This window comes from Urtica dioica, chromosome 12, assembly GCF_054948205.1.
Source record: "Urtica dioica subsp. dioica isolate 48M chromosome 12, U.dioica_male_clone48M_v1_H2, whole genome shotgun sequence".
Taxonomy (NCBI): domain Eukaryota; kingdom Viridiplantae; phylum Streptophyta; class Magnoliopsida; order Rosales; family Urticaceae; genus Urtica; species Urtica dioica.
This window is the reverse complement of record NC_142767.1, coordinates 21374285-21391414: the sequence shown is the minus strand read 5'-3', so window position 1 is coordinate 21391414 and position 17130 is coordinate 21374285. Positions and strand designations below refer to the sequence as shown.

The 17130-nt window shown below is 32.4% G+C and overlaps 1 protein-coding gene across 1 annotated transcript; it reads left to right on the top strand.

Moving 5' to 3' along the window:
* Positions 1 to 995: 995 nt before the first annotated feature.
* On the top strand, positions 996 to 3983 carry BPG2 (P-loop containing nucleoside triphosphate hydrolases superfamily protein). Its single transcript, XM_089603677.1, has 4 exons — positions 996 to 1141; positions 1223 to 2526; positions 2819 to 2986; positions 3429 to 3983. Exons 1-4 carry the CDS (start codon positions 1045 to 1047, stop codon positions 3792 to 3794), a joined length of 1935 nt encoding a protein of 644 aa, XP_089459803.1. The 5' UTR covers positions 996 to 1044; the 3' UTR covers positions 3795 to 3983.
* The last annotated feature ends 13147 nt before the right edge of the window (positions 3984 to 17130 follow it).

Below are 17130 nucleotides of genomic sequence, written 5' to 3'. Positions count from 1 at the left end.
ACAAATGTATCCTTTTTCTTTTCTTTTTAACATGTTCTGGTACGAGGGATATGTGTATTTTACTTGACTTTTTTACTCTTCAGTTCGTCTCTTTTTTTGTAGTAATTTCTCTAGGTGTGTATAGTTCATCCATAAACGCGGAACATGGAATAGTAATCAGGAGTGAAACTGGATCGGTTCGGTTCGGTTTTTGACATTTTTAGTATCCGAATTCGAATTTTCGGTTTTTAAAAACTCGGCCCAGTATCCGGTCCAATTTAGTCTAAAACCGAAATTCGATTATCCGAATATTCGGTTTTTGGTTTTTTAAATCCGAAATCCAATTTTTAAAATTCGGTTATTCAGTTTGTAAAATTTCAGATCCAGTTTATTATCAGTTTTATAAAATGAATATCCAGTTTCTAGAATCCAAATCCGGTTTGTAAAAATTCAAAAAACGAGTACAAACGACTCTTATAAAGCTTCAAAATGATAATACATAATTTAAAACTGAGTAAAAAAATATAATTCAAAATGACACTCGTCTCCAATTATCTGCACATGTAAATACCGTAATATAAAATTAAAATTACAACCCTAATGATCATAATATATATTGGAAAAAAAAAATAAAAACGCTAGGTCTGTCTCAAAATTAGGTCGTCTTTTTTTTTAATATATATTGATTTTTAATTAAAAAAATCGGTTAAATAACCGATATCTAGATTTTCTCAAAATCAAATCCGATATCTGGTCCAGTTTTATAAACCAGATCAGTTATCCGAATCCAAATTTCGGTTAGCTGACGTGGCTCCAAATTTCAGTTTCGGTTTAGTTTGGACATTGGTTTTATCCGATTTTTTGTTCGATTTTGTACGATAACACTCTTCGATTATAAATTGAAAACTTGATAAGTAGTATAATTTTCGCCTTCGATATTTTTTTATATTTTACTGAAACAGAGAAACGGTGCGTTTTGAGGCGAAACGACATTAGCGCGCCTACGCTTAAACTCAGCTTGAACAAACCCACTCCTGGTCTGCGTGAGAGACACGGACAGAAGCGATGGCAATACTGTTATCTTCTTCTACAGCGACCAAGCTGAGCTTGAACAATGAATTCAGACAAGAGAACCCACCAGCAAGTTCTCATCTTTTCCCAGGTACTATCAAATATCACCTTGGTCTCACTCTACTCTCTCTAACACTGACCGCGATTTCCATCGTTGCTTACGTACCGCCAGGTTTTGGCGTTGACAACAACAAACGCAACAAAAGGGTTTCTTCTTTCAGCGTCACGTGCTGCGTTAAGAACCAATCTACGAACAGACCAACCGAGAAGCTCAATAATGGGAGACTCGTTGGCCGGGTTTTGAGCGAAGGTAGAGACGAGGACGAGAGCTATGCCCCGATATGTCCCGGGTGTGGAGTTTTCATGCAAGACAACGACCAGAACCTTCCTGGGTTTTATCAGAAAAGAGAGGTTTCAGTGTCGGATTCGGAAGAGGGTTTTGAGGACGGACTTGATGATGACGAGGATGATGAAGAATGTGATGATGATTTGGGTGGAATTGAGGGTAAGGACGTTGAGCCTGGTTTGGAATCGGGTTTCGATGAATGGGTAATCGAGTTGCCGGGAGAGGAAGAGGATTTGGGTTTGGACTTGGACGGGTTTAGCCCGCCCGGGGTCGGGTACGGAAACATGACCGAGGAAGTGTTGGCGAGGATGAAGAGAGAGAAGGTCTCGAAGGCGGAGAAGAGAAAGGCGGCGAGGGAACGGGCTCGGGCCGAGAAGGCCCGTCACGGAGAGGCCACGGTCTGCGCCAGGTGTCACTCTCTCAGGAACTACGGGGCGGTGAAGAACCAGTCGGCCGAGAATCTGATCCCCGACTTCGACTTCGAGAGGCTGATCTCGACCCGGATGACGAAACGGACCGGGAACGCCAGCGCGGTGATCGTCGTGGTCGTGGACTGCGTGGATTTCGACGGGTCGTTCCCGAAACGGGCCGCCAAGTCTCTCTTCAAGCTCCTCGGGGAGAGCGAGGCGAGCAAGAAGAGGCTTCTTCTCCCGAAGATAGTCCTCGTCGCGACCAAGGTCGATCTTTTGCCTTCCCAGATATCGCCGACGAGGCTGGACCGGTGGGTCCGGCGGCGGGCCCGCGCCGCCGGGGCCCGGAAGCTGAGCGGGGTTTATCTGGTGAGCTCGAGGAAGGACCTGGGCGTGAGGAATCTCCTCTCGTTCGTCAAGGGCTTGGCGGGCCCGAGGGGGAACGTGTGGGTCATCGGGGCCCAGAACGCCGGAAAGTCAACGCTCATCAACGTGCTCGCGAAGAAAGAAGGAGCGAAAGTCACGAAGCTCACCGAGGCTCCGGTGCCCGGGACGACTCTCGGGATTTTGAGGGTCGGAGGGATTTTGCCCGCCAAGGCAAAGTTTTTCGATACGCCGGGGCTTTTGCATCCCTATTTGGTGTCGATGAGGTTGAATCGCGAAGAGCAGAAAATGGTCGAGATTCGGAAAGAGCTTCAGCCTCGGAGTTACAGGATGAAGGTGAATTGTTCGTCATCGTTTTCTTTTTATTGCTCGACTATCGAAGATTACATAAGAAGACATAATTTAGCAAACACATATTACAATCTCTATTAGTTCTTGTGTCAAATTGCTGACAGGCTAAAGTCTCGAGCCCTTTTGCATCTCGATTGGTTTTTAGTACCATCTCGAGGTATAGCTGAAACAGAAAGAAAGAGGTCATTGGGATATCAAATACGAAGAACTTAGCGCGATTATAGAATCCTATTGTTAATGAGATTATGAGAACCCTGGCTTGTTTTTGAATCTGCAGGTCGGTCAGACGGTATATGTGGGTGGTTTGATGAGGTTAGATCTCATTCAAGCTTCCGTGGATACGATCTATGTCACGGTTTGGGCGTCCCCGAATGTGTCTTTGCACATGGGCAAGACAGAAAATGCTGAAGAAACTTGGACAAAACATGTCGGAATTCGCTTACAGGTAGTTTTTTATGCACATTTTTTTTTCTGTGGTCCCTTATTCAAAAAAAAAAAATCATCAATAAAAATTATAGAGGCAAGTACATCTCGGGCTTATATGTATCAAAACGACTCATATGGGCAGTGGCTAGAGTTAAAACTTTTTCCATACCAGTTCTTCCGAAGATAGATGCCCCAAAAAGTGGCAAAAGTAGGACAATCAAACAGCTTCTTTCCATTTCGGGCAATATGTTGAAAGCTTATATTAGCTCTGTTCCAAAGCCTCCCTGGATTTGCAGCCTTGATAACAAGTCCATTCCATAAGCCATGTGAAAAAAAAAAAAAAATGGCATGATCTCATAGAAGATTTTGTCTGTTAAAAAAGTACGGCTGACGATACGTTTTAATTTATTTGCCTCCTATTCACGGCACGGGTTTATTGTTTTTCCTTCTCATTGTCGCAGCCACCGATCGGAGCCGAGCGAGCTTCCGAGATAGGGACATTAGAAGCGAGAGAAATCAAAGTGTCGGGAACGAGTTGGGACACGAACAGCATCGACATCGCTGCGGCGGGGTTGGGCTGGTTTTCGGTGGGCCTGAAAGGAGAAGCGACGCTGAGGCTTCACACGCTCGACGGCGTCGAAGTGACTGAGAGAGAGCCGTTGGTCCTCGACCGGGCCCGCATCATCGAGAGGCCCGGCTTCTGGCTCCCCAAGGCCATCTCCGAGGCCATCGGAAATCAGTCGAAGCTCGAGGCTCGGATGAAAAAGCTCCAAGACGAGGAGGAGGAGGAACTAGAGGATTCGTCGCTCTTACGAGTCTCGGGTTGATAAAACCAATTTTGAAAGTGAAAAAGCTTGAGAGACTACATTCATGCTATTTTTGTACAAGATATGTTCAACTCAGTGGTAGATGGTTATGTTTTAGCATATAAGATTACATTTCATGTCCTTGAGTAATTTTTAGTGAGTAAGGTTTTGCAATTCTTATCGGAAAGACGAAAGACCCGTTGGGACTTATCTGTGTGTGTTTCTGTCTATATTAGAACCGTGTTGATAAACCGGACGGTTTGATGTAGTTTTATTTGTGGTCTTCAAACCCTAGGTTCCTAGTTTGACTAGGGTGAACCAAATTTGGTGTAGAGGAAAAACCGTAGAAGAGGAGGAGAAAAAAATCTCACGTTGACTTTTGGAGAAACTCATGACAGTCTCTTAAACATAGTTGAGCAACTTTGCTCCTCCTCCTTCTACTAGAAAAGTACCAAAAATTGTGAAAAAAGGTATAAAGAATAGGAAAAAAAATAGAAAAAATGTCACACGTCGACGTTTGACGAAGTCACGTGGCAGCTAGTGAAAAAGAGTTACAAAAATCATCTACTTCATTATGAAAAATTATAAATAAACTAAATAATTGTTTTTTATTTAGTTAAAAAATTAATTATATTGGCGGTGTTGTAACAATTATTTACTGAAACATTGATTTTTTACAAATAATTACAGGCCGGTAAAGATGTTCATTTCCAACCTGCCCACAAGTTTTTGCCAGCAATTCAGGAGGTAATTTGTGTGAGATATTTATATATATGTAAGATTAGGGATTGCTTTTAATTCTATCCATTGGTCACGTCCTGAAAAAAAAACGTTTTCAGTCGCTGTTTACGTTGATGTATCAAGTGTTACCCAAGTCATGTGCATATATGTTGATTGATCATTGATAATTTGATACAACAACTTTTAATTTATTATCCCAACTCCCAAGTTGATGATATTGATATATGAGATAGATAGCTTTTTCCATAGTACTCTCACAAAGTTTGGATATGTTTTTCTTGTACTGTATAGGTTAATGACTTGTATGTCATGAAGTTGGGTATTTTTTACTCAACAATGTCAACAATTTAAAAAAATATGAATTGTTCGATAAAAATAATTTTACTGACCCAACGTTTTTTTTTTTTTTTTTTTTTTTTTTTTTCTTGAGTGCGGCTTGATACAATGTCTTTTAATTTTAGCCATTAATAGTATTTTAGCCAATAAGTCATAGTCAATTTTTTTCTTAATAAATTTGTACAGAATATAATTCTATGATTTGAGAATAATATCTTCAAATTTCCCTCTTTTCTTGCCATTTCAATAATTAACTATCGTTTTGCGACATAAATAATTGGTTTAATTATTCTCGTCCATGTTATAGGTTAAGGAAATACGACTTTCCATAGAGTGGAACAAAGGCCATGCTCTTGAATAATTGCTCGAAACTCAAGTGTTCAACAATTCTAATCATGAAGTCCTTCCCATGTATATTGGTGATGACCGAACTGATGAGGATGCAATCAGGGTAAAATTAGCTAATCAGTATTAATTATAACAAAAAAAATAGTCAAATAAACTATCGAAAGTCTAAGAATTGCTAGATAGCTAACATTTTGTAAATAGTCACCTCAACTTATTTACAGCAGCCATAAAGACAAAAATACCCCAAATCATTTCCGCATATTTTGAGTTTTTTTTTTTTTTTTTTTTTTTTTTTTTTTTTTGAGTGCCGTAAATAAGTTGAGGTGACTATTTACAAAAAATTTACAAAAAGTTGGCTATTATACAAAACGCTATAAGTTAAATGGTTATATAGCTAAAAGACCCTATTATAATGTCCGATGTCACTAATCGATTCTCATTAAGACACAAAATGTATATAGAGTATTGTTGAGCGGTAGCAATTACATATTTTGTTTCCCGTTTCTTCCATAAATATCTCGAAATATGAGGAAATAAAAATAATATATAAAAGTGGTAAAATGAAAAACGAAATAGAAGAAGGTCGAAGTGAATTTATTTTATTTTATTTTATCGAAACGCAAAAGAATAAAATTATTAAAATTTTCTTTATTGGTGAACAAATCTATGAAATTTTCATCAATTTTTTTTAACAGATATGGCAATTTCTTTGAAATTTATGTCGGTACGTAACATTAGACTACTAACATCTTTGTTGGGATGGATACTTTAAGTTGCGATTCTCATATACGACACACCGATACGATTAATTCAGGTTTTACGAAGTCGAGAACAAGGGTTTTCAATACTAGTTTTGTTGACCCCAAAGGAGACCATAGCAAATTATTCCTTGCACGATCCGTCTCAAGTGTTGACTTTTTTTGCTGCGTTTGGCGAGGTGGAGAAAATCTTCCTCAACAAGCCGATCAACGTTTGCTCTATCTTGATTAAGATCATTTTAGAGGATTGTCTCAATTTTTGTAACCAATTATATTTATAGGTGTTATAGCATACATATAGCTTAATTACATATAAGTTACTTAAGATCAAAGGCATTGCGGTTGTAGCGCTTTAGAATGGAGGGCCTTTGGTGAAATTAAGAGCATAATATTGAGTGAGTTCATTATATATATATATATATATATATACACACATATTTTATGATATAGTACTCATGTGAATTTTGTGTGAACTTTAGATTGAGACTTTACTATAGGGTACAACCTCGCGTGATCTTTATGTGAGTACTGTACTGATAACAATTATCCCATGAGGGATATAAATGGTGTTGTTTTTAGATCACCAAATATTTAGTTTTTATTTCGTAGCCTTTTGTAAGTTTGTTGAATTACTAATGACATAATTGTTTTCTTTTTTTGGTGAAGAAAATCTATGTGTTTACATATTCAATTTTGTCTACGCAACTTCGGTTTCTAGATTGGGTACATATTCATTATATAGATGTTGATAATGTTCAGCTTTGATATTTACAATACCTACTCTAGTTTGGTGAAATAAATAATTGTATTTATATATATATATATATATATATATATATATATATATATATATATATATACACAATTTCCAAGCTATAAAACGGATAAATAAAATAAACATATGATACGAGCCCTTTTCTGGTGTAATTGTTAGTCTCATTTATTACTCATTTTTTATTTCTATTTTTCTTGTAGCTGAACAAATTTGTTTTGCTAAAAAAAAAAAAAAGAACAAATTTGTTTTGATTATTTTATTCTTTCTTTCAGCAATCCTCAATTTTTTATATGTTGGTTTTTTTTTTTTCACTTTCTCTCTTAAACTTGATGAACATAATTAGACGGAAATTCACATGTCCTAGGCCTCATCTCTGGCCCGCATTTTAAAAATAAGAAGAGATTATATGTAGTAGCGATTTTTAAATTTTAATTGCAGAAATATCGTCTTAATTAATCACTAAAATACCAAGAACATCGCTATAACATTATTGGTTTACTCTTTTCCTTTGTTGTAAGTTTAACCTTTTATCATTTTCCTATAATCCTTTGTCAGAGATTCTCGGTTTCAACATTTTTTAGGTCGAATTGTAAATGAACTTGTTCGAGTCTGTAAATGGCTTAGTTTGGAAAACCATCAAAACTAAATTTGTCCGAATTTTAAATAAAATCAGTTGTTTTAGAACTTTGAGAGAGAGCTAGCTAGTATATTTGAAAATCCGAGATTTAAAAATAATAATTTGAAAATTCTTTCAGAAAAAATAAGGATTAATTAATGAGGTTTATAGAATCATGAACTACTTCTATCATTTTCACTGTCAGTTAAATATTTGATACGAAATATTATGATACATAACATGATATCTTCACAAAGTTCTTGTGAACATCGACCAAAATAAAAAGATCCAACTCAATATGAACGGATGAATGCAAATGTACACTTGCTTGTTAATAATGTTAAAAGAGATCTATCATAAAAAATATAAAAGACTTAAAAATATTTCATAAGGTGAAATAAACTTATAATTATGCGGGCAAAAAAAAATGGAAGATAACATTTTTTTATATTGTAATACGTTTAATATAACAAGTTTTATATAACGTGTCTATTCATAGGTTGTTCTATTATCATCCGCTATCTGAAAACATATAAACGATGTCTATCAATCAATTCTAGTTTAGAATCAAGTCCATCTTGAAGTCTTGTTGTTTTTTGTTCAAAATTGTTTAATGTATATACTTATAAGCGTTATACCATTTCTTTTAATAAAAAAGTCTCCAGCTATTATTATAATAATAATTATAATAAGAGTTATTGACGGTAAAAATACTAAATATTTTATATTTGTTGTAGTCTAATATTCATTCTTTAAAAGTTGCGGTAAAAATATTCAATGTTACATAATTGTACCTCTGTTACTCCTTGACTGTTCAATTAGACGAAAAAACACATATAAGCATCTAAAATCCTAAAAAAATAAATAATAAATAATTTATTTTCGTTATATATGTGTATATATATTTATATATATACATATATAAAGAGCGTTATTTTTTTTAATAAAGAGAGAAAAATCATGATTTAAACTAATATATACATATTCATATATATATATATATATATATATATAAATACATATGAAAAGGTGTCATAATTATTTTAATAAAGAGAAAAATATTATTTTAATAAAGAGAAAAAGATATGATTTGTGTGTATGTGTTAATATATGTATACGTGTATATACATGTATCTATATATATATATATATGCGTGTGTATATATTATATATACGTGTAAGTGAGAGACACAGAAGGAGAGATTTTAATTTTATTTATATTAAATATAACAAAAATAAATTGTTTATTTTTAATATTTTCAAAGCTTTTAGATGGTTACATGTGTTTTTCCATCTAATTTAACGGTTAGGTAGTAACGGAGGTATGATTTTATAACATTGAATATTTTTTACGCAACTTTTAAAGACGGAGTATTAAATTGTAATAAAATAAAACATGAGTATTTTTGCAGTCAATAGTTCTTATAATAATAGTAATATTAAAAGATTCCACTTCTGAGTTTGCGGTAATCTCGTCTACTATTTTTATCCTATTAGCCCATGTTTGCATTTATGTAAGAAGATGCTAAGTTCATGTAAATAATTCATCAAATAACAGCCATGTTATCATTGTTATTTGAATTCCACATATTTAACGTAAAGTTTAATCAGTCAAAGTGTTACAATGGTGGGATCGATAATTTTGTAACCAAAAAGAATTTGCCTGATATTCAACCGACTAAACCCTGGTCAAGATAAGCTTGACATCGCTTTCTTCTTTTTCTTTTATTTGTCGTTTGTTCTCTCTCTCTCTCTCACACACATAGAATTATAGCATTTGAGTTAATAGTTGGGTGGAAAATTATCACGTGGGACTTTCTACAAAATTTTGTTCTATTTTGATTTTTAAGCAATTAAGAGTAGCGGAGATTAATGATTTGAATCAATAAGAATGAAAACAACTTAAGTTAAAAAAATGCACCAATAAGAAAAAGAAATCCATGCATACAATGATTTTGATTGAACACATTGATGTGTTGATAGGAATTCCGTGATTTGCTTTTAACTTTTGTTATTTTCTAAAATTATTCAATGCCTATGACCCTTTGAATTGTGGTCTTAAATATAACCATATTCTGAATCTTAAATAAAGACGTATTTTTTCGTAAAGAAGGTTTCGTTATTTTCTTTCCCAACGTATTTCAGAAAGGGCGTGTAGAGTAGTTGTGAATTTGTTTTTAAAGAAACAAGGGTGTGTAGTTATATGGCTATTTTAATGATTGTTTGGTAAGATATAGGTTATTTTTTTAGAATATGCGGTAAAGTAGTCTAACAGTTATCAAAATATGCAAAATAATTACGTTGGTATAGATTCTTGATTAATACATGAGCACATTCATAAATAGATATAATATTTTGAAAATTTAATGATCATTATCTAAATTTATGTGACTTTGCCGCATAAAAAAAAATAAACAGCTTGCACGTCGTGCAAACTGTTTTTCACAGTAAGTTTATGCTATCAATTAATTAGTTTAAAGTGGATAGTTTAACACAAATTTTCCCATACAAATATAGAACAAAAGATTTTATCCCTGATTAATTAAAGAAAGAAAAATGCGCTTGTAATTGACATAATATCTTTTGGGTAGTAAGTAGTTACCTGAAAACCAAACATTTAATGAAACGGACTTTGTTCGGGCGGGTATGAACATAGGCTCAGAGCCGGCTCAGACATCAGAAAAAACAAAGAAAGAGATTTAACATGTTAGTCAAATATTCCCATAATGGATGTGTCATCATTATTTATAATTATTAGATGTATGCTTTTCCATTGATCGTATTAAGCAACAAGAAAAAGGAAAAGGATTGAATAGATGAACTCCTGAACATTTGGCGATCTCAGATGTGTCGATATCAATGGCGACTCATTATTTCGATGAAATATTTCTTTGGACAGAAGCGAGTTCCCCAGAGTTCTCATTCAATGCAATTAATAACATTCAACAATCATGATTCAAATAACAACATAAATAGACTTGACTTCATAGTTAAAGTCAGAATTGCATGAAAGAGCCTATAGTATTGGTAGAGACTTCCAAGACCATAATTCAGGGAGAAAAAAGCTGGGTCGATCAGAAGATCTTTTCAATTGGCTATAATCCATTACTTGAACGAAACTAGATCTTGTGAACTTATGATTGTTTTTTTTCATTATTTCAGAATCCTACCGTTATTATGGAAAGTCTATAGAAATGCTGGAATTCTATCATGGTGTTTACCTTCTGATCTATATTGTCTGTTATTTCTATCCTAATTTCTGCCAATCTTACTAGACAATTTGTTTTTAATCATTATTTTATATTTAACGTTACTCAAATTCATCTTTTCATTTAACGTTATTATTACATGTCCATCTTACAAAAAATATTATCATATTTATATTAATAGTCGTGCTCACTCATACAAATCCTTTCATTTGTACATGCAATGCAATTATGCAAAGCTATATTGTACCGTGAATTCTCATCAAATCATCGCGTTTTGTTTACAAAACCCTAATTTCTTAAAGCACTTTGCACGAATGACTAAGATTTAGATTTTGAAGATAATATAAACAAAGCGCTATATCCTATATGATGGTCTTATTATTTATTTCTTCTTCAGTGGAGATGGGGTTGTGTTGGTGTTTACGTGACTGTATTACGTACATACTTGGCCAATAAAATTTCCTAAATTATTATATTTATTGTATTAAAAATTAAATATCCCTAACTAATTTTATTTATTGTATTTTTATGTTATTCCGATTCAAATATACGATAAAGCACCGAATCATCAATACATTTACTTTTGCTGATAGCTACATTACCACTTGTATTCATATTAGATTATGCATTGCAGACACAGAATCAACAATAGTCGTCCTACTAATTTTATAATAATACTAAATACCCTCCACTTTTTGCTGATACTCGCGTGCTTAATTCATTTAAATTCTATTGTTGATCTTGCCGTACGAAGCGCATCAATGTTGCTAATTTTCATATAACTAGTTCTAAAAGTTAATTTTTTTTTTAATCTTGTATGGTGATTTAGGTTTGTTTGAATTACAGGTGCTTTGGTACATACATACATATTATACAGTACTACGTATTATAATATAACCTAATTTGTTTTGATTTAATGATCTCAAGAAAGATATAGATGAGCTTAATATTGGGATTTAATTTGTGCAACAAAATCGGAACAAACTTATATATATATATATATATATATATATATATATATATATATATATATATACACATACATATATTCCACACAAAAATACAGTATCTAAATTCTACTATTTATGGAACAGGAAATTCTGATAATGTTCTGGCACTATTTCTAATATTTTTATCTTTTTTTTCTTTCTAAATTCATACTCTATTTCAGTTTTCAATTTATTATATTTTTTTATTATTATTATTAGTGAGTAACATCGAACACTCTAGAACACTAGTGTATCATATATAATATATATATATATATATATATATATATATATATATGATACCTAATTTAGTCTAGCGGTAATTTTACAACACGTTTCATATCGAGGTCGAATGCCCTTAAAAGAAATATTATATATACTAAGCTTAACTGTATTATCAAATTATACAGTAGGCAAACGGAGGATATTTTCTTGAACTATTGAGATATTTTTGTGTAATACATCTTTGTTTGTTATGCCTTAATTAAGCTATGGCTAATCATAGGTTTAGTAATTATTTAGGCAACCTTTAATTACAGACATTACTGACCGAATTGAACCCCTTTTGTGTAAGGCAGTAGGCTAAAGGTTATTATATTCTTTCCGTGGAAACATAATAAATCATTAATTATGGACACCATATAAAATCGTCCTATAGGGTTTTTGGTACAAGACTTGGACGTTGCAAGTATTGCATTTATAGCAGTTGCAAACTATGCGTTGAATAGTTTAGTGGCTGTAAGAACTTGAAGATCAATTTACAACTCGATCCATATAGTACCAAAACTTGTACTAAATCTATATATAATAATATCAGCAATTCAATCCATGTATAATAAATTAATTTAAATTTAAAGAAAAATAAATCAATAGGATTTTATTTGCAATTATGTCAAAATTACAATCCCAGTCTGATCGTAAAAGTTAATAATAAAAATAAATATTTTATATGTTTCCACGAGGTCTTGTACTCTTCTTACAGCTGCCATAATAAATTTCCATAATTTATTGTTAGAATTTACAAATGCTCCCATCAAATGCTTCTAATGGATCTAAATTAGATCAATAGTTTGTAGTATATAATGTTTATATCAATTTTGTAGAGAGATGTGAACTAACAAGTATTTATAAAGTCATGAACCGTTCATCTCATTCTGAATTGGATCAAAGATAGCTCAATGATAATATTAGAGTTCATAAAGTCTAAACGGGTATTAAGTCTAACCGTTGTGATTCGGTCCATAATGAGCAACTTAAATAGCCGTCATCTTGAGTGAGCATGTTAGAAATTTCATATGGAACAAATATAAGAATTAACAAGTGTTTATAAGGTCATGATGCGTATCTATGATCATATGGAATCTCATAATACTTCAGGAGTTTCAATATCTCATAATTTAAAAGAAAAAATTTAATTATTGACAGATGTATCATTAGTTTTGAAGATGGCAAACGTTAGTGTTGAATAAAGCTATAGCGTAAAGTTTGACGTAGATATCAAGTTGTTAAAAAAAAGGATTTTCTCTCTCGTTAAAACTCGTAACGTTCTTATCACCTCTTTCCTCGAGTGATATGTTGATCAGCTTTTTCTATCTACCCTGGGTGGCCTTCGACGGAGTCCCTCATCGTCGAGCCTGAGTTTGTGAGCTTTTGTTATGTTTTTTTTTCAAGTTGGCACTAAGATTTTTTTATGCAACCCATGTTGGAGATTGGCGCGTTGGCTTTAGGTGGTCTTTTGGGGTGGATTATGCCTTCATTTGAGGAAGCTTTGACTTGTCGACCGGCCAATTATTTTAAGGAAGTTGTAGATCTTCGGCACTCTAGCTCTTTGCAGATCTCTGACAACCCTCCTTTTTCGGGTGTGGATGACGTCTCGTTAGGTTTCTTTGATTGATGTCTCTACTCCTTGGGGTGTGGATAGATGGCTCCCTAGGTGCCAAACCCAAGAGTTTTTTTTTTGAAACTAGACTCCCTCTATGATGGTGACTACCATGATTTTCGGTAAGTTTTCTTCTTTGTGTTGTGCGCTATTTCACCGTGCTTTGTACGCAATTTCAAGTGTGCAATAATCAAGAAGAAAATTTTGGGTTCTTTGTCGACCTCAAGTTCTTGAGCGTCCATCGCAAACTTTTTATTGGTATGTGGGTGTCATAGTTAAAGATGTGTTCATCAACTATTCATTGGCTTGTTGTCGCTTGGATGATTGTTCATGTTTCTAATATATGTTTTTTTTTTTTTTTTTTGTAAATTTATCTCTAGTTAAGATGGTCCTTCGGTAAATCTCGAGTAGGTTTAGTAATGCGCTTAAGTTTTAGTGATTCATAGGCAAAACCTTATTCGGCTCGTCTAATCTATTTAATCGTCTGATTTTTATTTATTATTAGTTTGAATGAACTTTTTTAATGCCAAATTTATAATAATAATAATAATAATAATAATAAAGACAGCCGCACGTGATATGAGCTTTGATTTAAAAAAAAAAAATAGATTAATGAATTGTAAAACAAGACGATCAATAAGCACGAATGAGAGAACTAGAGGAATTAATTTTAAAAAAACATTTCATATGAAATGAAAATTAAGAGAAAGATATGATATATTATAAAATAAATATTACACATCAAATGGAATATTAAGAAAAAGAAACGACATTATAAAAAAAATTAATTGCTAATATATTTACATATATTGGTTATAGTTTGATGAAATTATATTTAAAAAAAGTAGTTTGAATACAATTACTATATTTGTGAATTATGCTGTAGAGATTATCACTAATTCGTGGATACGCACTGGATCAATCATAGACCTAATTTATCTATCGAGTAGGGGAGGCTATATCATGGAAAAAGATTAAATGTTTTGGATAATTTTGCAGCTTCCATTTTTATTTTCTCAAAGACGAAAACTCTTCTCTCTTTTGAAAGAGCCCTCTACATCTCGTTTTATTCTTCGGATCTCTAGGGTAATAAGGTCATGCCGTCATGTAATAAATATAGAGCTGAATATAAATATGTATATTAATATAGGACGTGATAACTAAGGAGTATATATAGTCCAATAGGAAATAACTTTGGAAGAGCAATAAGTGAAGGGAAGTATAGGAAGATATTATTGGCTATCACTCATTTTGTAGTTCTCAACAAATTAAAGATGTTGGGTTTTGAGAGCGGCAAAACTTTTGATTTGCTATTGTGACAATAAATGGTTTGTGAATATATAGCCCTACTTCTTTTGTGGCCTGATATTTTGTAGTGGTTATTAATTATTGAATTGATAGGATTTAATAAAGCTGCTAGCTTATACGTACTATTCATTTATCTCTTTATGACTTTAATGTAGACTTTTGGATAAGCGCTGGCTAATCAAAGTTGATTGATCAGATGCAACTTATAATAATGATTATTATTATAATTTTTGAAGTAGCTGTTTCTGTTGGTTAGTTGTTACTGTTTCTGTTGGTTAGTTGTTATTGATAAGAAGAAAATCGATACATATAGAAATAAAAAAGAAAACTAAAATTTGAGCTGAAATTATAGTACAATATTTTCTTAATCATGAACAAAATGATGAAAATGAACCTACTTTCATAGTTTGTAAAATTAAGATGCAGTTCTTCTTCCAATAGGTTATAATTTTACGAAACTATTCTTAATAATCCACTGAAATGTAACCTGATTTGTATATATCACCCCTCCAGTATTTTATTAATTATTAGATATAGTGGACCAACAAATAAAATATGTGGTGCAACCTTGGAGGACATCATCCAAAATCCCACTGCTAGTCATATCAAGTCAGAGCTAGTCTTTTTGGGTTCATAACTTATTAATAGTAATAATACCAACTACGTACACCAAGATTATTTGTCTTAGAGGAACACAATTATTGAGGTTGAATACTATAATCTCGTCTTGTTCAAAGGGTTTTTGAGGCGTTGAAATACTTGCCCCTCTCGACGATAAACTTGAAGATACATTTGAATCATGTCCTGAACTGGATGAAGGCTTTTGAAGCGTATTCTATGTTTCGCCGCATAAGCCATAAAAAAGATCACAAAAACCTTTCACGAAACTAAGGTGATCGTGTGTAACATTAATATCCTAGCCAGTACTTGCTGCTAGGATAATGTATATTCTAAGTATCGTAGAAGGTTTAAAAATTCCTCAGATTAATTCGGGTGTCTAAAATACATGTAAAACCACACAAATAAAGAATCTTTCAAACATCCTTAATATAATTTTTTTTTTCTTTTCTCTCATAGCTACACTGTAAGATGTTTTTGAAATACTATGAATAGCTAAATGAAATTAGTGTATAAACGACAAATAAAATATTTTATCGTTATAAAGTTGAGAAAATTTAGCCCAATGATGGAAAGTATTATAAATATGTAACCATATTCCATATATGTTAACTAAATATCTCCACCGTAACAGAATTTCGGTGGAACTTCAAAACCAGAACCAGTTGGAACAATTTTTTTTTAGTTTTTTTCCAGTTCAGTTAGCACAGCTTTAATAATATTCAATATATATTATGTGGCGGATTTGCTTAAAAAAAATGTGGCGGGTTAGATAATACTTGCTGCTGCAGCACATTAAATTTTCAAGAAAATTGTCCCCTTGCTTTAAATAACTGCACAATATTGTCATTTTGGGCCGTTGAATAAGACAATAATTCAATTATTATATATTCTCCATCAAATTTACCCACTCTCATCTAATAAAATGAAATCCATTTACCATTGAAAAAAAACTTTCGACTATGAGCTAAAATCCAAAGATGGCACTTCGTCTTTTCTTTTTTATAATTAAAAAAAAAGCTTTGATGATGTGGAGATATTTTCAGGACATTTATTAAATACATTTGTGTAGATATTTATCCACATTGTTCAATGATCCATGTGATCTCAATGCTTTAGCCACGCTCTAGCTATGACCTTAATATGCGAACCAAAAGCAAATATGTTATAAAGTTAGTAATAGGTAGAGTTGCCTAAATAAATTAAAAATTATGTTTCCACATCCCAAGAAAAAAATATATCATAATTATAATAAAAAAAATTCTTTGTATTTATAATTGTTAATAGGTTGATCGATTAAAAAAAGCCTTCTGAAATATAGGTTTTTTTAGGGGTGCCAAAAAAAAAAAATCAAAAATAGTAAATTAGACCAAATCATCGATTTTTTAAACTGTCGATCCAGTTTAAAATGATTTTTATCTAATCCGATCGAGTACATTTTTAAAATCGATTATCGGATCGATCTTAATTTTTTAAGATTTTTTTATTGTATTTTTTTAAATAATTCTAAGATTTTTAAATGAACTAATTTGAGTTTTACATTTTAATTATATATGTTATGTTAATATCAATTTTTTTTTTTTTTGCTATTTTCTAATTAAATTTGTACAAAAAAAAGAGTTTAAAATGGTCTAAATCAGATCGTATCGATTTAAAACGATTAAATCCGATTTAGTTTATTTCTTTAAACGGTCCGATTCGATGTAAAATTTTTTAAACTGTTTAAAAGTTAATTTTAAACTAGATCGAACCGTGCATAATTTTTTTTTTTGGAAGAGAT